Raw genomic sequence first — 20,814 nt, 5'->3', positions numbered from 1 at the left:
CCAAGTCCCGGAGTTCACTCAGACTCACGTCCATCGAGTCCGTGATGCCATCCAGCCATCTCATCCTCGATCGTCCCCTTCTCCTCCTGCCCCAATCCCTCCCAGCATCAGAGTCTTTTCCAATGAGTCAACTCTTCGCATGAGGTGGCCAAAGTACTGGAGCTTCAGCTTTAGCATCATTCCTTCCAAAGAAATCCCAAGGCTGATCTCCTTCAGAATGGACTGGTTGGATCTCCTTGCAGTCCAAGGGACTCTCAAGAGTCTTCTCCAACACCACAGTTCAAAAGCATCAATTCTTCGGCATTCAGCTTTCTTCACGGTCCAACTCTCACATCCATACATGACCACTGGAAAAACCATAGCCTTGACTAGACGGACCTTAGTCGGCAAAGTACTGTCTCTGCCTTTGAATATACTATCTAGGTTGCTCCTAACTTTTCTTCCAAGGAGTAAGCGTCTTTTAATTTCATGGCTGCAGTTACCATCTGCAGTGATTTTGGAGCCCAAAAAAATAAAGTCTGACACTGTTTCCACTGTTTCCCCATCTATTTCCCATGAAGTGATAGGACCAGATGCCATGATCTTCGTTTTCTGAATGTTGAGCTTTAAGCCAACTTTTTCACTCTCCTCTTTCACTTTCATCAAGAGGCTTTTTAGCTCCTCTTCACATTCTGCCATAAATATCTCCCCTCTCTCCTGAGACTCCCTCCCACCACCACTACCCCCAACTCACCCCTCTAGGTCATCACAGAGCCCCAGGCTGAGCTCCCTGTGTTAAAAGGCAGCTTCACACTAGCTATCTATTTTACACATGGTAACATATCTATGTCAATTCTACTTTCTCAACTCATCCCCTCCTCTCTTTCCACCCACCCCCACTATATCTATGAAACCTTTACGTCTGCATCTCCATTCCTTCAAAACTACAGTGAACTAACACCTCACCCCAGTCACAATGGCCATTATCAAAAAATCTACAAAAAACAAATGCTAGAGAGGACGTGGAGAAAGGGGAACCCTCTTGCATTGTTGGTGGGAATGTAAATTGATACAGTCACTATGCAGAACACTATGGAGATTCCTTTAAAAATTAGGAATAAAACTGCCATCGGACCCAGCAATCCCACTGCTGGGCATATGCCACCCTGAAAATGATACATGTACCCAAATGTTCACTGCAGCACTATTTACAACAGCTAGAACATGGAAGCAACCTAGATGTCCATCACTCAGAAAATCTTCACCCCCCAGTTTCTATGACCTCTGAAAGTTGGAGGCTTGAATGTTAAGAGTCTCCATTAAAACATCTAAATTATCTCCTGTGCTCAAACGAAGCAGCAGAAACCTAACTCATGGATAAGCTTCTGTCCAAATGGCTGCTTTGAAATTGTGGAGACAAAAAAAAAAAAAAACAAAAACACCAACAGAGCATCTTATTTCTACTAATAAAACAGACCAAAACTTTGGCTCCCCCATGTCTTATAAAAACTAACAGATTTCACTTTGATTTTATTTTGCTTACATATAAATCTGTCCAAAACCTCATCTAGAAAATTAATGTTAACTATCAAAACTCCAGACCAACTCTACCTTGGTAATGTTTTCCTAAATTCTCAGGAAGGGAAGCTTTGTGGAGATGGAATGCAAGATAGGAACATAAAATCTGCTATTTGCAGCTGTGCAAATGTAACTTTAATAGTTTTTGCCGGTGGAATGAGGGTATACAGAAGGCTCCACTAAATGTGCCTTTCTGTTCATCATCTAAAATTGCCTGAAGCAGCTGAAAACATGAGGAAGTACTTTTCTGAAGCATCTCCCATTACAAACTTTGTAAAATGTTCTGCAGATCATTTATAGGAAAATATCTCCCTAAGAAATAACATGTATTCAGCTCACCAGTATGGTTGCAAAACAAGTATGTGTCTGTTTTTTGTTTTTTATAATTTTCAAGTTTTTGAAATTCAGCAAAGCTAAGCAACATCTTCAGTTACTTACCAGTTTTAGATCCTTAGAGGACAGTTTAGTGAACCACTGATTGTATTCCAGAGCAGCAATGATAGGTATTAAGTCCCTAGAAGCGGAAATAACAAAATATATGAACATCTCTTACAATAGCCATATTGATGTCTGATTTTTAATCCATGACATCCAAGTTCACTTGTTAATTTCTATTATTTACAAACAAACATTCAGCTAAACCTAGTTCAACCCCTAAACAACAATTACATACTTTAGGACAGATCTTCAGAATGATGTAAACAGAACTCCTTAAAGTTGAAGATGAATTACCTCTATGGACTCTGATTTCTATTTCCAAAGGAAAAGACGTTGGTAGCAGCATTTGCTTAGAGGCCGTCCTTGCTCTAAGAGATATCTTATGTCTAATTTCACACTGCTGCTAAGTTGCTTCAGTCGTGTCCAACTCTGTGCGACCCCATAGATGGCAGCCCACCAGGCTCCCCCATCCCTAAGATTCTCCAGGCAAGAATGCAGGAGTGGGTTGCCATTTCCTTCTCCAATGCATGAAAGTGAAAAGGGAAAGTGAAGTTGCTCAATCATGTCTGACTCTTAGCGACCCCATGGACTGCAGCCCACCAGGCTCCTCTGTCCATGGGATTTTCCAAGCAAGAATATCGGAGTGGGTTGTCATTGCCTTCTCCCAATTCCATACTAACAACTCTTATTTCTTTACATTGCTCCTTCATAAATTCTTCATCAAGTATATCATATGCTCTCTGGCTAGAGGAGTTTATATGGCAAGCAAGGACAGTACCAGTCTTATTATAAGCCACATCGGATGGGATACCCAATGCTTATTAGCAAGCATCCTACAACCAGTTGGTATTTTTCTTGCAGTTCTTAGTACTGATTATACACATGAGATAGCCCAAGTGTTTTTTTGTTGCTTGGGTTTTTGCTTTTTTGTCTTACGCTTCATACAAGTTCTTCAGCCATGGAGTGAAGCTATTCACATCAGAGATCAGCCACCACACTATCATTCCAGCCTGACCTCTACACAACATGCCGCTCACTCATGCTCAAGCCAAAAAGCAGACAATTCACTACTCAAACATATCATGCAGTTTCACAATCAGAATTATCTTTTCCTGCTGTGTTCAGCTATGAAAATCCATGTATCCTTCAAGGCCTATATCATAATCCTCTCCTCTATAAGTTCCCCAGGTCACCACAACCAGCACATTATTTACACCTCTGTTTAGCATTTATTTTATTCTGCCTTATAGTATAGTTTGATGTTTAAACATCTATTCCTTATCACTCCAGGTTGTAAGTTCTTTGAAAGCCACATCCCTGTCTTCTTTAGATTTTTGGCTACAGGGAAGCCATATCAATTTTATCTTCAGGGCATGACAAGTAGCAAATGCACAAATTTTTACTGAAACAGAAATGAAAGGCAGAAGGTGGAAAGAGAGCTGAAAAATCACTATTTTTTCAAGCTTCAAGGTACCAGGCCCCATGCTAGGCATTTTACATAGACCAACTCATTTAAATCTCAAAACAACCTTAGAAGGTTTTATTGTTTGCATTTTACAGGTGAAGAAACAGATGCTAAGAGACCTACAGTGAAACTGCAGGTCCCTTTGGACACCCCTACAGTCAAAACCCAGCTTTTAAAGCCCATGTGTGTAGTTTCATCAGATTTGCTTTAAAAGGTGACATGAGCATCCACAGGTGGTTAAAAAAAAAAAAAAAAACAATGCCAAGGAACTATATGCCATCTTTTCCAGCAAAAAGCCTCTTTATTAAGCTTGCTAAGTTTTACATTAAAAAAAAAAAAAAGAAAAACAAGTTTCAAATTAAAAAACAAGAACAACTATCCTTGCCATAGTTGTTTTAGGGTCTCCACTCTCCCATCTCACTCCACCAACCAATTGCTCAGAACAAGTCTCAGCATTTCTCCCTGATGTCTAATGACAGTTGTAGCTTCTCTCAGAGTGAATTCCACCTTATAATACAGGGCCCTCAAAGCCCATGTTATCCGAGTCCTCTCCCTTACTTCATCACTCAGGAATGATAGCAAATCATTCTCACTGCATCTCCTTTTGTGGATTTAATGTCAAGTAGAGACTATGCTTCAGGACCTCTTTATTGTGTATTATGCCACCTGACGAGATCTGAAGTACAGTTGGCTTTTGTCATAATGAATTCATTTTCAGGAGTTGAAGGGCACATCATTAGCAGGATCAGGCTTAATGCAGAGGGTAGGACAGCGTCAGCCTACATATGACGTGTAAAAACCTTGAAAGTATTCTGGTACACTCAAAGTCAAATCCAATTCTTAATGATACCAGAAATGCTTGGAGTACAAGATTCAATTTTAAAAATACACAGCATTCCAGGTGCATATTTGTGTGATCAGAGTCAATGAGCATAATTGGTAAAAATGACATATAAAATAATAGACATAAATGCTCACAAATATAGACATGTTTTTTTCCCCTCAGAAGAAAAATAGAGCAAAATCTTATGCAGACACCTTGCCTGGGTGGTAGCATTAAAGATGATATGAATTTTTTCAAACACAAATTTTGTACTATATTTTCAAATTTGTCTATAATGATCCATATTCATAACCTAAAGGAATTATAAAACTATGTCCCACAGATGATATAAAACTTTGTTATAGCAAAAACTGTCCACAAAAATGATGGGACTCATGCATGTTGGCATGGTCTGCCCACAATGTTTCTCTAAATTATCTGAATGCCTAGGCTTTTTAATGTCAAAAATAAATTAGAAAAAGACAAATATACATCATATTTCATTCAACAAACATTTATTGAGTACTACTAAGTCCTGGGTAGGGATATTAGGCTCTGAGGGTTAAGTGATGAATATGGGCAACTTTTTGTCTTCCAGTGGTGCAAAGACCTCAGCTATCTGCAGCCCCATGGAAAAAGCGAGCATATTCCAAGTGCCCTAAGATCATCGGAGGACATGAGTACTTCAGCCTGGAGCAAATGGGGAAGGGTCTGCAAGGTTTGAGAGATAGGGAGAGGCCAACCAGTCAGGGAAAGGGAAATAGAGTATTGTAAGTAATTAGGAAACAGGATGTGCAAAGGCGGGCTTCCCAGGTGGCTCAGCAATAAAGAATCCTCCACCTGCCAATGCAGGAGACACAGATTCGATCCCTGGGTCAGGAAGATGCCCAGGAGAAGAAAATGGCAACCCACTCCAGTATTGTTGCCTGGAAAATCCCATGGACAGAGGAGCCTGGGGGAGCTACAGTCCATGAGGTCGCAAGAGTCGGACAGGACTGAGTGCCTAAACAATAACAACAACAACGTACAAAGGCACAAAAGCCTGAAAATGCCCAGCAACCCCGTTCATTTGTTCAATGAGTGCCACCCACTGTGCATCAATCACTGGACTGAGGCAACAATGAACACAGCAAGATGGTCCCTCCCCTTGTGACACTCACCACCTAGAACAGCTTAGCAAAAAATAAAAGCAACCATAATAGAGTGAAATAACCCCTCTGCTATACAGTGAATATGCAGCACTACGGTGCAAATAAGAGACACAATTATGAGAAGACTTCAGTCAGGAAAGATCCTTATAGGAAGTGTGTGAGCCTTCTAGATGAGAAACACATTACCATCCCAGAAGAGATGGTCAACAGAGCAAAGAATGGCTTAATCAAAGAGTTTTTAGATCTGACACCAAAAGCATGATCCATAAAAGAAAAAAATAAATCAACTGGACTTTATCAAAATCAAAACCTTTTACTCTGTAATAGATGCTATTAAAAGAAAGGTAAGATGACCATACTCTGGGAGAAAATATTTGCAAATCTCATTTCTGACAAAGGACTTGGTGCTCAAAATGTATAAAGAACTCTCAGAAGTCCATAACGAGAACCAACAACTCAAGTGTTTTAAATGAGCAGAAAGATTGAAACAGATAGTTCATCAAGCAAGATACACTGAGGGTAAATAAGCACATAAAAGATGCTCAAAATTATTAGCCATTGGAGAAATGCAATTTAAAGCCAAAATAAGATACCACTGGAAACCTACTGAACTGCTTTTTTTAAAAAAAGTGACAATGTTAAGTGCTAACCAGGGTGCAGAGCAAACGAAACCTCATACACTGCTATTGGGAAAGCAAATGGCATGCTCAAGGCGGGCAACAGTTTGACGACATCTTATTATGAAGTTTTATGTATACTTTTACCACTGTTGTTTAGTCACTAAGTCATGTCCAACTCTTTTGCGACCCCATAGACTGTAGCGCAACAGGCTCCTGTATCCATGGGATTTCTCAGGCAAGAATACTGGAGTGGGTTGCCATTTCCTTCTCCAGGGGATCTTCCAGACCCAGGGAATGAACCCGCATCTCCTGCATGGGCACACAGATTCTTTACCACAGAACCACATGTCCATGGGGTCACAAAGAGTCGCACATGACTTAGTGACTGAACGACAAAAATAAGACATACCATGGTTCAGCAATCTCAATCCTCGGTATTCACCCAAGAGAAATAAAAACTTTTATTTATATAAAAATCATATATGATTGTTCATAACAGCTATGTTCATAATTGTCAAACACTGGAAACAACACAGATGGAGATGTCCACGAGTGTCGCCGTGTGACACCAGGTTAGACAAGGTAATTGTGTGACAGCTGCCAGCCCACTCACCCTGTGCCTGTCTCCCTCACCCTCTGATTAGGTCCCACTTAAACAGAAAATACACAAGATGTGATGTAACTAATTTCATTTCTGAGAGTTCACTTTCCAGGATGGCCTTCTTAGAGCACAGTTACAAGTGAGCACCGAGGCAAATCTTGGATAAAGACTCAATTTGCGTTCACATGTTGTACTGACATCACTTACTGCAAAGAACTCCCTGGATTTCCCTGACAGCGTCTGTGTTGCTCAGGACCAATCCTTTCCTATGTTTTCATTAAGTAGTGTTTATTACTACATAATGATTATATTTTATAATGTACTGATTATATTACATAACGTAGAAAGTTTTCCACACACCTCGGCTGGTCTTCTTGACTGATTTTCTCATGGGGGGATGCGATTAACAGCTTTTTACCATCAGTTCGTGCCTTTTATTTTGTATCCCACTAAGACTTCACTTTCACTTTTCACTTTCATGCATTGGAGAAGGAAATGGCAACCCACTCCAATATTCTTGCCTGGAGAATCCCAGGGACAGGGGCGCCTGGTGGGCTGCCATCTATGGGGTCGCACAGAGTCAGACACGACTGAAGCAACTTAGCAGCAGCAGCAGCAGCAGCAGCAGCATGTGATGCTAAAGCTGAAACTCCAGTACTTTGGCCACCTCATGCGAAGAGTTGACTCATTGGAAAAGACTCTGGGAGGGATTGGAGGCAGGAGGAGAAGGGGACGACCAAGGATGAGATGGCTGGATGGCATCACCGACTTGATGGACATGAGTTTGAGTAAACTCCGGGAGTTGGTGATGGACAGGGAGGCCTGGCGTGCTGCGACTCATGGAGTCACAAAGAGTCAGACACGACTGAGCGACTGAACTGAACTGAAGTTTTGCTTCGACCTTCTAAGAGACTCTTCATTACCATGTGGCTTTGATCTGAAGTTAGCCTTAAAGAGTTATAGCAGTTGAGGGAAGCCTCTGATGAGTACTGGCAACATGGCAACAGTGTTTTCATGTATTATCTCATGTGACCCTTCTTAAAGTGGGAGCAAAAACATTTTAAGACTGCAACCACTGAAAAGCAAGATCCAGTGTGAATATCCTTTGGGGTCATGTTGCTGAACTGTTTCTTAATACTCTGCTGAATGGAGACAAGACAGCTCCTACACGCTAACTTTTTCCTGATGTAAATATACTACATATAGAGTTGGTGTGGTGGTATTGTCAACCCAGCCATTAGCGGGGGTTAGTAATAAAAGTTGGGGTTCTTACTTCTCATTGCAGTTGACACCTCAAATTATCCAAACTTTCCCTTAAAACTCAAAAGAACCAAGTTTTTCACTTATATCTTTCTAGAAGAAAATACCAGCATACAACTAACAAAACAGAAGCAACACAGAAAAGACCAGAAAACAGTCTCTGAACAAAAGGTTTTGCAACTCTAAAAGATTTCCTGTAAGTTAAGAAAACTAGTCACTTTATAGAGTTGCTTACTTAAAAACAGGGCAAGTCTTTTAGGAAATAAAAATAGCAAGCATTCATTTAAACATTTTTATGTACTAGCATGTACATACATTAATCCATGTAGCCTTCACAATAATCCCAGGAGGGAGGTGTTGTCATTAATAACGCCTATCCTCCTCTCCCAAGGCACAGAGAGGTTAGAGAGCTGGTCACAAAGTTTAGTCTGGAAAGAGACAGGATTCAAGGCGGTGTGACCTATGACCTGATTATCTTAACCATTGTGCTATCATCTCACTAATAAGTCAGCTACTTTCCATACTGTCAAGAGTGTTCAATCTACTCTACAGGGGAATCCAGGGTGGTTATATCCAGGGGTTTCCAGATCAAAAATTCCAAACCCCTTTCATCACATTTGGACAACCACTTAGCTCCTAACTTGAAAGCCGATCCTTAAGACATATTCTCAGATGATGTCTCAAAAAGACTGTGTTCTTGCTCCTCTGGACATCAAAAATAAACTCATATTTGAGGGCTACTAAAAGAAGTTAAAATGCAAAAACAAAGAAGCTGGCAAGCAATTCAGAGTCTAAATCACTTGCTAAGTTTCTCTGCGATTCTCGATTCTAGATAATCTATTGAATTAGAATTTCTAATCTTTCTGATCTATATGACTTAGTAAGAATTTAATTTTTCAGTTATTATTTTGGGGCCAGATTTCCCTCCTTAGTCTTTCTTCCTGCTGCCTACCTCTCCTCGTTGAAACTGTGAAAACACTGTGACTTTTAAATAGTGTGAAAAGTCCAGGAGAGCATCAACGAACAAATTTGAAAGATGTCCAGCAAGCCCCAAAATAGATGTGAGAAAAGCACAAAGATAGAGAGTAAAAATCCAGTGAACAACATCGTGATCATCTGTAGTGTATCCATGCACCGCAGAATGGAAGAGCTCCCCCCAGGAAATCTTACAAATGTTTAAAAGCTTGCAGGAGGTATTTCATGCAAGAATGCAGAGTCTGGCCATTCTCCTGCTTGCTGCGTGCACACAGTGATAAAAGCTCTCTTCCAGAAAGGCTAGTAAAACTCAGAACTACAGCCATATTTTCCTGATATATTCATTTGATAGTCTTTCTGGGGATAATTTAGACTCTTCTCCTTTATATCTAGTTGGAAACTGGGAGTTAGAGAGTTTTAAAAAATTGTACGTGTCATGGAACACCAATCCTGCCTGATACTCTAATTTATATAGAAATATTTCCTATAGATTATTAAATGATAAGGACATCCCAGTGTGAAACACCTTATAGATGAGGACAATGCCAGAGGCCTAAACGAGTAGCCTCTAAATTTCCTGACCATTCACTCCTAACTGGAAAGTATCAGGTTGACCAAAAACTTTTTTGGGTTTTTCTGTAAGAAAAACCAAAATAAACTTTTTGGCCAACTCAGTATTTTGAGCACACATCTCCCCCAAATCTGTGTTTATCTATAAATTATATACATGCACAACTGTACTAATATATTAGTGCGTGTGTGTGTGCTTAGTCACTTCAGTTATGTCTGACTCTTTGTGACTCTATGAACTGTAACCTGTCATAGTTTTCTGTCCATGGGATTCTCTAGGCAAGAATACTGGAGTGGGTTGCCATTTCCTCCTCCACGGGATCTTTCCATCCAGAGACTGAACCTGCATCTGCTGTGTCTCCTGCATTGCAAGCGGTTCTTTATCCACTGAGCCAACTAGAGGGCTCAGTAAAAAAATAATAATAAATTCCTTCTCCAGAGGATCTTCCCTACCCAGGGATCGAACCCAGGTCTCCTACATGGTAGGCAGACGCTTTACCCTCTGAGCCACCAGGGAAGTCTTAATAATACATGCACACACACAAAACAGAGAACAAAATAAGCATAAAATATGTTCTACTACTTTCTCCACGCTCCTCTATATATCAGCTGTGTTCACCACACAGTCCATCTGACCCAGGCTGGAGACCACTGTTTTACAGATTTATAGAAATTTAAGAATGGAAAACAGAGGCTAAGGCTCTTCACACCTGATTTCACACTCCAAAAAGCATTTCTTCCTTTTTTAAACGAGAGCAGGAATAAAGACAAGGAGCTTAGATTAGGAAAGAATTAAACCAGTGCCTTAGGACAACCTTGCGAAACATTAATCCAAACTCTTCCGTGAAAGTCTCAGGCGCGTGAATGTCACCTTGATGAGTATAAAATATGACAACACAAAAACATGAGTCTGAAAGGGATGAACTGCTGGCTGGGTTCTCATGAGCCAAGTTTAGGCTCAGTGATGCATGTCGCTGAGTCTTTAGAGGATGGATAAGATTAGCTCCTCTGCAAAATCTTCAGGGAACAAGAAAAATCGATGTGGTTAAAGCTATATATTCTCTTGTCCTCAGCACCACTACCTCTACCCTCATCATTCCCTGCCGCTCCAAATTACAGTGTAATTACATTTTTAACATGTCAGCTCACAGACCGTTGAGAGCACCCATGAGAAATGTATAACAAAGCCTTCTTCAATCTATGCGTCTTTTTAGCCCATTGATAACCTAACCTAGAACAAATTTTAAGAATGTGCTTAAATAAAATTTGGGAAGCTATGAATAATAACTGAATAGACATTTTTCCAGGCACTTTCTAATTCCTATTCTTCTCCAGAGACGAACTGGCTGGATCCGGCATGATCGCTGTCATCCTCACACTTGAATGCTTATTCAGCAACAATAGGGTCTTTAGTCCTACATTTTTTTTTTTTAGATAAATCCAAATTTTAATGGTATTAGATTTAAATAGCTGAGGAATTCATCTTAAAATAGGAATAGGTTTATCCACGAAGGAGTCAATATACTGAAAGTCTCTTGGCTTAGCGCCATTTTCTCCTGGGCAATGCTTGGATGGAAACTGCCAAAAGTGACTTCATGACTTTTTCCTGTAAAGGCTTCCATGACTAACCATCACTCAGTCATGTCTGAGTCTTTGCGACCCCATGGACTATAAAGACCATGGGATTCTCCAGGCCAGAATAATGGAGTGGGTAGCCATTCCCTTCTCCAGGGGACCTTCCCAACCCAGAGATTGAAGCCAGGTATCCCACATTGCAGGCGGATTCTTTACCAGCTGAGCCACAAAGGAAGCACAAGAATAGGGGTAAGCCCATCCGTTCTCCAGCAAATCTTCCTGGCCCAGGAATCAAACCAGGGTCTCCTGCATTGCAGGCAGATTCTTTATCAACTGAGCTATCAGCGAATCTCCACGACTGACCAGCTTACATCAAACTGAGACTTTCTTTCTTTAGATATCTTAATGCTCTAGATCAAATTCTACCCATGATATGGCCAGTAAAGTCTTGTTTCTTTTGTGACTTTTTTTAAAATTTCATATATTATAACACACAGGAATACTTTTAAAATGGGAAATTCCTTCAAGCCCTTTCAAAATTTCACTGTCCTTCCCAGAAATGTACACACATACATATACACACGTGTGTGTTTAGGTGTATAAGAAGTTCTACATTGGTTTCTTCCCTTAAAATTAAGTTCACATTTAGTTCTGATAGTTCCTTAGTTAGAATCAATTAATTCACTAATCAACTATAGCATTCAAGTTGCTTGTAAATCTACCTCGAAGCTCCTGGGCAGACCCTAAAGGGTCTGGTAAGGTAGGAGAACACACAGGAACAGAGAGGTTGGTCTACAGTGAAAAGAATGGACAGTATGCTAACTCGTAGGAAGCCTCAATATGATACATATGCTTCTTCTTGGTTCATGAGGCTCTATAAGTCATGTGATATAACATGTATCAAAACACTGGGCATATGTCTGAAGAAGAGCAGCTCCCAGGTGAGGACATCAATAAGGTCTCTGTGATGAGAATAATGACAAGGGCACCGCCCCGTCCCTAGACCCACACCTTCTTCCAAATCCATCTCCTATGAGTGGTGATGGGGTCACATAGGGATTACTGTTTCCTCCATCCTGTGTTCCAGATGATAAAGCTGCCAATACCATGTTTGGTTTCCCTGTTACCAGATCTGCAGCATTAACATCAGTACCACACACAACCACCAGACCTTCCACTTTGGATCTGAGCTGGTCCTAGAAAAAGGAAGCTACAAACTCCTGAGTGCAAAAAGACAGTGACCTGGGTGGGTGAACTGAAAGAAACATACAGAATTTTATAGGAATCCAGACAGGATTCAGCCCTGGATTGGAGTAGGTAACATAGAGCAAAACTGGCTGAAGAATGCCATGTTTAATGATCAACTTGAGTATGGGAAAGAAGGTATTTGAGCAATCCAATGGACTTTTAAAAAATTAATCCCTTCAGCCTCCCAGGACTCTGATCTACTCCCCAAGAGCAGTTCAGTTTCCCTTGAAAAACCTCCCTGAGCCACTGGTTTGATTTCAGAGCATTAAGTCATATGGTGTGAACAAGACAGAGAAAGCCCAGCCCTCATGAAACTTCCATTGTGGGAGCACTAATGATTTCAAGGACCATTAAGAATGGATGTTTCTACCTCTGATGACCAAATGCAATGGGGAGAAAGAACAGGATGAGAAAATAAAACTCTGAGTGATGGATAATCAGGAGAACATTCAGACTGACTATATGAAAGGTGTACGGCTTTCCAGAAGGAAGTCAGCTGAAATGATCAGGTTCAGGGAGAGCTATGTATAAAAGCATGCAGAATCTCATTTAAATAAATGTAAACTATAAACAAAACTGCTTATTTGTATCTGAATTATGATCAAATAGAGACACATGGGAGCTGACTGCCACAGTGGAAAATTTATTGATACATTTGGTAACTACTGCCTGTATTTTCTAAAAAACTCCAGAACATGCAACCCATGTAATCTTTCCTCTTGCACCTCTAATTCCTCCATTCTCTTCTCCCTAACTCATACCCAAATGAGAAAAGCACCAACATGACTTGTTGTAAAACCTCTCAAATGACCCATATCACACTCAAATTCTGCCATTATGAATTCTTCCAAACTACTGTGCCCTTTAAGTACAGACTGTTCCTTCATGAGTAAGCATGTTCATTCTAATATAGAGAAATGTTCATGCAACATAATCTGTCGCAACTTGGTTAGAAAAATACTGTTAATACAGGCCATCTAACAGGACTGGGAGTAGCCTCTTATACAGAAGCTGGATCTAATTTTAACAGTAAGAACTATGGGGAAAAATCAAATCCTCAAGAAGAGGGCATAAACTTGAAAGATCAGAGTGATTAAGACAGAACTCTGAAAAGAGTCAAGTACTTAGGCATTAGCAGGAGAGAAGATGTCTTGAGCAGTGGTCTCCATTTTTATTAAACAAGCTCGCTGTGGTTAAAAAGCTTTGAGAACTCTAAATTTTTAAGATTCTATTCTTATATACTAAATATACAATTGTGATTATGTATGTTATAAAACTAAGATAAGAAACTTTAAAAGGAGCCAACAATAATGTTTTTTGCAGCTCATCTTGCATTTCCTTTGGTTATATACATCCCACATCAGAAGCCACTGATCTATAGCAGGAGTCAGCAAGCTACAGTCCACAACATGTTTTTTTTTTTTTGCTGTTTTTTTTTTTTTTTACTTTATTTTACTTTACAATACTGTATTGGTTTTGCCATACATTGACATGAATCCACCACGGGTATACATGCATTCCCAAACATGAATCCCCCTCCCACCTCCCCACAACATGTATTTTTGCAAAGAAAGTTTTCTTGAAACACAGTCACGCTCATTCAGTTACAGTGTCTAGAACTGTTTCAATCTACATCAGCTGTGATGCATAATTGCAATAATGACTGTTTGCCTCAAAAAGCCTAAAACATTTACTATCTGGCCCTCTCTAGAAAATGTTTCCAATTTCTAATTCAGAGTCTCGGGAACAAAAAAAAAGTTCTTCAAGCCCTTAAGCAAGTTAGAGAAATAGATGATGACTTGTGCTCAGTCATGTCTGACTCCTTGCAGCCCCCCGGACTATATAGCCCACCAGGTGCCTCTGTCCAAGGAATTCTTCAGGCAAGAATACTGGAGTGGTTTGCCATTTCCTTCTGCAGGGGATCTTCCTAACCAAGGGATGGAACCCACATCTCTTGCGCCTCCTGCACTGGTAGGAAGATTCTTTACCACTGTACCACCTGGGAAGTTCTATAGATTCATCCCATTAATGCAGTATTTAGTGGTGAAATAAAAATTCTCCAGCTAAGGAATTAGGAAAAATCTACTCATTGGAAAATTCTAAGTTTTGACAAAGATTCTTGATTTAGATAGTACTCTACATATCTCAAGTAACTGTATTTGGTAGCTTCTCCACATACAGTTTCTGGAGAAAGAAATGGCACCCCACTCCAGTATTCTTGCCTGGCAAATTCCATGGACAGAGGAGCCTGGCAGGCTACAGTCCTTGGGGTCACAGAGAGTCGGACATGACCAAGCACACACTGCACAGCAGTTAGATGTAGTTTAATCACCAAATTAAGCACAGGTGATTAACTGGAAAGTTTAGCACTAATACTGTGCATAATCTATTAACAGTGCAAAAATCATGAAGGATATAATAAATGAAAGCTGAAGAAACACCTCAGGCTGCCCTACATGTTTTTATTCCTACAGACTGGATGTTCTCCAAATATGGTCCATGGACCCCAGGAACCTCATGACTCACTCAGAGGTTCACAAGTTCAAAGAAACCTTCATACTAATACTAAAACAAATGTGTCCACTCCAACATGTTGACATTGCATGGATGGTGCAAAAGCAATGGTGGCGAAAGCTGCTGGTGCCTTAGCAGAAACCAAGGCAGTAGCACCAAGCTGTGCTAGCTGTCACCATATGCTTCACTGCCACACAAATGGAGGTTAATATCATTTAAGAATGTCCTTGACAAGGGACGTCTCTAGTGGTCCAGTGGCTAAGACACCACACTCCCAATGCTGGGGCTCAGGTTCGATCCCTGGTCAGGGAACCAGATCCCACATGCCACAACTAAAGATCCCACGTGCCACAACTAAAGATCCCACGTACCACAACTAAGACCTGGTGCATCCAAATAAATAAATATTTACAAAAATGTCCTTGATGAAAAAGTAAAAAGTACTCTTTTTATTAAATCTCAGCCCCTGAGTACATGCCTTTTAAATACTCTGTGCAACAAAACAGAAGTCAACACAACCTGCTTCCTCTATATACCAAAGTGATAACTGTCTCAATGTAAAGTATTTTCTTTACACTCAGTTTTACTCACAAAATTAGTTCTCTTTTCTCATGGAACACCATGGAAAAAATGACAAAGTATGGTTATTCAGACTTAGGAGTTAGCGGATATTTTCTCTAAAACTTAAGAAGTTAGCCAGTCATGGCAAGGAAATCACCTGATAGCACTTTTTTCCAATAGTAAAATTATATCTTTAAAGCAAAAATTTGAATTTCAGGAAACTTTTATCTGCCACTATGAGCATGACAATGTTTGCCATTCTTAAAGATTTTTTTATTAAGATCAGTGGTGATAGTTTTAAAATGCCTTTGTTTCTCCCCACTATTTTACAACAGTGAAATATCTGCATGCAATGCATAACTCAGTAAACCAACAGTTTCTAAACGAGTGAAGTTCACTGATAATGGTTTCAGATTCCAACACTTGCTGAACTGTGGTAAAGTATGAAAAGAGAACATCAAGTAATCATGTGAAACGGTGATTAAAAATACTCCATCCTTACTGCACATCTGCATATGTTTGGACTTTCTTCCTAATTCTTCAGTCAAAACACATTTCCTAACAGACTGAATGCAGCAGCAGATATGAGAATCCAGCTGCCTTCTATTAAATCAGAAGTCAAAATCATCAGCCAAAAAGGTAAACTGATGCCACCTTTCTTGCTGACTGACTTTTGTTATGGAATATAGTTATTTTTTTTAAAAATGGTATCTATGTTAGCAGACAAGTTACTTTTATAACCCATTTTTTTATAAAAATAGGTTTAACATAAACTTATTATATGCTAACATGTTATTTTTAAAGGACTTAACCTTTTTATTTTAGTTTCAATTTCCAATATGAGAAGTACCAAAAGATAAAACTCACATAAACAAAAGTGCAAAAGAGATCCTGGGACTGGAGACTGGATACTGGAGGCCTACCTATTTTAATCTTATTCTATATGCTCTATTCTGTTTTTATTGAAAAAATACAAAGTAAAATATCTTCCCTTTTTGTTTCTCAGTTCACATTTTCATAAGCTACACAGAAAACACCTTGCCTAAATGGGGAGTATGACATTCCTGCAAATGTAAGAAGAGGGAGGATGGCTCTAGGCAGGAGAAAACTGCCTATTCCACAAAAACCAGTCATATCCAAGCTTGAGAAGTGGGGGCTTCAGGCATTTCAGCCCTATCTACAGCTACAACTGAGCCTGCTTCACTGTCCTCCATAGCCCCAGGATGTGCAGAGACAAGTCATATCCACCCAGTATACTTCTTTGCTCAATTCAGTTGGGACCCTGCTACAACTCCGGATTTCCTGCCAGGTAAGTGGCAAAATAATTTGCATTGGTATTTTGGGGGTGAGATGCTAGCAGTAAGAAGACGCAATCATCCTCTTTATAATTCCAATTGTCCAAATGGCATAAAACAGGGGTCTCCAACTCCTGAGCCATGGAGTGGTCTGTGGCCTGTTAGGAACAGGGCCATATAGCAGAAGCTAAACTGGTGTCTTCCACAAAACTGGTCCCTGGTGCCAAAAAGGTTGGGACCACTGGCATAAAAAATACAGATGGAGTCTCAAATTTCTCTCTCCATTCCAGAGAGAAAAGGTTTCTTTAGCTGGGATTCCTTGCAATGGGGCTATCGTATCTGCCCATGGCAACCCACTCCAGCATTCTTGCCTAGAGAATCCCATAGACAGAGGAGTCTGGTGGGCTACAGTCCACAGGGTCGTAAAGAGTCGACACAACTGAGCGACTAGCACACACACACACACACACACACGCACACAAAATAGGTAGCACCATCTCTAGGGTTGAAAAGATTGAGATAGGTTGGGATAAATGACCAGATAAGGTCTGGGGAGGGGTGGGGGAGTTTACAATTCTCAGATTCTCAGCTTTGTCAGGGAGCAAAGTCACTTTGCAGAGTCTGCCCTTGCAGAGAGAAGGGGTAACTTCTCTGGGGTTCTTCTCTGAGGTCTGATCGCACAAGCCACAGCCCTAAAGATATTAAAGTTAACGTCCTAAAACCTAAAGTCTCTCAAATAACTTGTAACACATTTCATGGTTTTATTACAGATATCAGTTGATATCTACCTTATGATTAAGGCAGATACTGGAAAATTGATTTCCACCAATATATACATATAAACCCTAGCCATCCTGGTTACAGAAAGAAATTGTCAACTAAAAGTCATTTGTTAGGATTTCAGCACAAAGTTCCCTCATAGAAAAATGTTCTAAATGGTAATTAGGCAAAATAGTACTAGAATTTATATACAGGGTAGATTAAATAGACTTGTGGGCTGGCATGAGAACCCAAGGATTAAACTGTTTCCACAGTTTATAAGTTGAGGTACACTCATGCACCCCCATTCCAAACTCTTTATAGTGATGAACACATAGGAAAACAGGAAAAAGCAAAAGTCAGAGATTCTTAGCTTCTCCTGGTTCCCCTTAGGAAAGGATTCTCTGGAGATAATGAACACGGGTAACTATTGACAAACAAGGTCAGCCCTGAAAGCAAAATCAGGAGTGAAAAAAGGAAAGAAAAAATAAGTAGCTTACCTGTGGTCAAGATGACTGAAGTCTTGTAAATTCAATTCCCTGGTGTCTTGTGTCAGATAAATTGTATCCACATCCTATTTGAAACAATTTCGTTATGTAAATAGTCCCCGCAAACGATCAGAGATGCAAGAGAGACACAAAGACACTCAGACAATGACACAGGCAGATTTTTATGTAATCCGAAGAAGGAAGATTTTTAAGCAAGCAATGAATGGGGGGGAGGAGAAATAAGCCAAATACTGGAATATTCTCCAGGTGTGTGTGAGACAGTACGTGTGTATGCATGCATACAGATACACTTACCCATTGTACTTCTTCCCTGTATGAAAATCCAAGCCAGTCACAAACACAGGCATACATCTGAGAAAATCCACCTGAGTCAGACAACAGAAGTGTGACAGGTTTTCGACCAAATGATTTTTAAGGTAAAATTTAAAAGCTTAAATATGGCCGATGTTAACAATGCTGATTATTCTTTCCGTTTGGGGAAAACAGCAAAGATTCTCCCCCGTGTTTTATAGTAAGTACATAGCAGGATGCAATACAGCTTAAATATAGGACGTTTGTCCACCAATCTAGTCTGTGCAGTGCTAATTACACCTTAAAAGTAATTGTACCTTTACGGTAGCACACTCGGAATAGACTTAGCTTCCTGGCAAAAGGGCATCCATCCAACCATTTATTTTTTGGTTTTAAAAGGCACGCTCACCACAGGGGCCCTGCTCAGTCACAGTCTGGCTGTCCCACAGAGCTTGGAGGCTGGCCAGTCGCTCAGATGGCTCCATGAAGACTTTTTTCATGATTCTTCTGTAAGGGCAACAATGACAACAACAACATATTTCAAAACTCAAGTTTTCTGAATTGCACTCAAAAATTTATTTTGTGATGCATCTTTTTTTTTTAAACAAAGAATGGGTATCATTTTCATTTTGGTAAATATAATTCCATCTTTTTTGAGACTAGGGAGCTGGAGAACTATAGAAACTTAGTAAGAAGTTAAAGGTATCTAACAATGCAAATAGTCTCCATGTTATTTAGTTCTTTCATAACATTAATTTTATTAGAGTAGTTAAAAACTGGTATGTTCCACTTAATGTTATCTAATAATAATTTATGAGATTATGTATATATTAAATATAAATTACTAATTTTCAAGGAACTAAAGTACGAGTCTCCTCTTCTGTCCTTCAATAGTACAAACATTCAGCAAGAACCTGAGCACTGCACCCTGGAAGAGCTGTTTTGTTTGCTCTCTCTTCCTCTGGACTACAATCCCAGGGAGCTTGTGCTCACCAGAGACTGAACGCAGTTCAAATCAGTTAGCAAATAAGGTGCAACAGTGAGCAGGGGACAGAGAAGTCTGGGAGCTAAGTGGGAACCAGGTCACAGGGATACCTCAGAGGTCAAATGAAGGGGTGGGGGTTTCATTCTCCGGGCAACGAGGAGAGAAGCCACATAGAGACTACACAAGGAGTGTCAGATGAAGACAGTACTGGAAACAAACATCTACAGGGGTCAGGGAGAAGCCTGGGGCAAACTGTGGAAATAAAGAGAGTAAATAACGTGAGAAATGAAAAAGAACCTCCTGAGACTGTTAAGAGCCCAGGGAGAGTGAAGGTCCCGAAATGCTGGTGGCAGCAAGCTGAACAGCTGTGGGATCTTCTCCTATACCTCCCGGCTGCCCAAATGTGGGTGGAGGCAAGGCAGTCTGCTTGCTGCAGCGAGGCAGGCTTTCCAGGCAGGCGAGCCAGGAACACAGTGGGGACAGAAGGAGTGGAGGATATTGACAGGGCCCCACTGAAGTGATGGACACCATGGGGCTTGGTGGATAGGAAAGGAAGGGAGGTAGAAAGGCGGTGGAAAGAGGGCAAAAGTCAAGGGATCCACGGCCAGGAGGCCCCCCCAAAAGTCCAAGTACGGGTACCAAGGAAGAGAAAGTGAAAGACTAGAGACTGTAGTTCAAGAGAGATGACGAAATGATGATGTCACCCCAGGAGAAGCCGTGCCAGGAGCTGACAGGTCGAGGATGTGTCCATCAAGGGTAAAGTTGGCAGGAGGGAAGAGGTGAGGAAGGCTGTTGGCAGGTCGGAATCACCCAGGACCACGACAGGCCCTGGATGCAAAGTGGGTGAAATAGACGTACTAAGTCATACTAAACATTATTTTAATCTTTTTTTTAAGCTAGTTGAACATTATTTTAATCTTTAATGAGTCAAAAGCATACTGGCTATGTGTATAATTCTCACCCTTATGAATTCCAATCACCTTGTAGAGAAAAATGTTCCCAGTCACTTCCATTTTCTGATTGAATGAATAGTCCAGATAAAATGTGCTGGAGTCTGACAAGTTGCCTAGTTGGGCTGTTCTACTCCTAGAGAAAACCTCAAATACCTATCCAAACATTTAAGTACAAGCATTCTGCTAGCATTGAAAAATACTCCTACTTCTTTATGACTGAAGCATGTGCAGATATAACCAACTGTAGTCAAATGCCAGTTACTCCTTCAAATTCTTGTGTAAATTATGATATCCCCTAAATGCAGCATAATTTTTCGCTATATCACCTGAACACACCTGTAATTAACCCCCACCATTCTGAAAGTTCTCGATTTGGGTGCAACTGTGGGTTTAAGAAGATGTTCCTAATGAAAGTGACATGACAGAATCTGGCAATTTGGAATGGTTCACCCTGGTTCAGGACCATCATTCTGCTATTTTCTGGCTACAAGAAAGCAAAGCCAGCTTTTATGCAAAGATGGAGTGGAGCAGTTGGAAGCAGAAGCATTTACACAGATGAATTAAGTAAACCGTGGACACACTAAACTAGATTTATGTCTGGCTTTATCTGAGATCACATTTCTCTTCTAAAATCTTGCTTTATTTTGGCTGAACTGTAGAGCAT

At 40.4% G+C, this 20,814-nt stretch overlaps 1 protein-coding gene and 1 non-coding gene across 2 annotated transcripts in view; both read right to left on the bottom strand.

The window, feature by feature from the left end:
* Window positions 1-20,814, bottom strand: part of CARMIL1 (capping protein regulator and myosin 1 linker 1) — a 308,343-nt gene that overhangs the window by 134,927 nt on the left and 152,602 nt on the right. The window contains exons 6-9 of the mRNA XM_052648705.1: window positions 18,622-18,719; window positions 18,216-18,286; window positions 17,913-17,986; window positions 1,996-2,071 (exon numbers count right to left, since the gene is read on the bottom strand). Coding sequence (XP_052504665.1) covers window positions 1,996-2,071; window positions 17,913-17,986; window positions 18,216-18,286; window positions 18,622-18,719 — 319 coding nt within the window. The remainder of the gene's footprint in view (window positions 1-1,995; window positions 2,072-17,912; window positions 17,987-18,215; window positions 18,287-18,621; window positions 18,720-20,814) is intronic.
* Window positions 9,906-9,977, bottom strand: TRNAG-ACC (transfer RNA glycine (anticodon ACC)). The gene has a single exon. It is a non-coding gene; the product is annotated as a tRNA-Gly (tRNA).

The sequence above is a fragment of the Budorcas taxicolor genome, chromosome 11, assembly GCF_023091745.1.
Source record: "Budorcas taxicolor isolate Tak-1 chromosome 11, Takin1.1, whole genome shotgun sequence".
NCBI classification, from domain to species: Eukaryota; Metazoa; Chordata; class Mammalia; order Artiodactyla; family Bovidae; genus Budorcas; species Budorcas taxicolor.
This window is presented reverse-complemented; position numbering and strand designations above follow the sequence as displayed.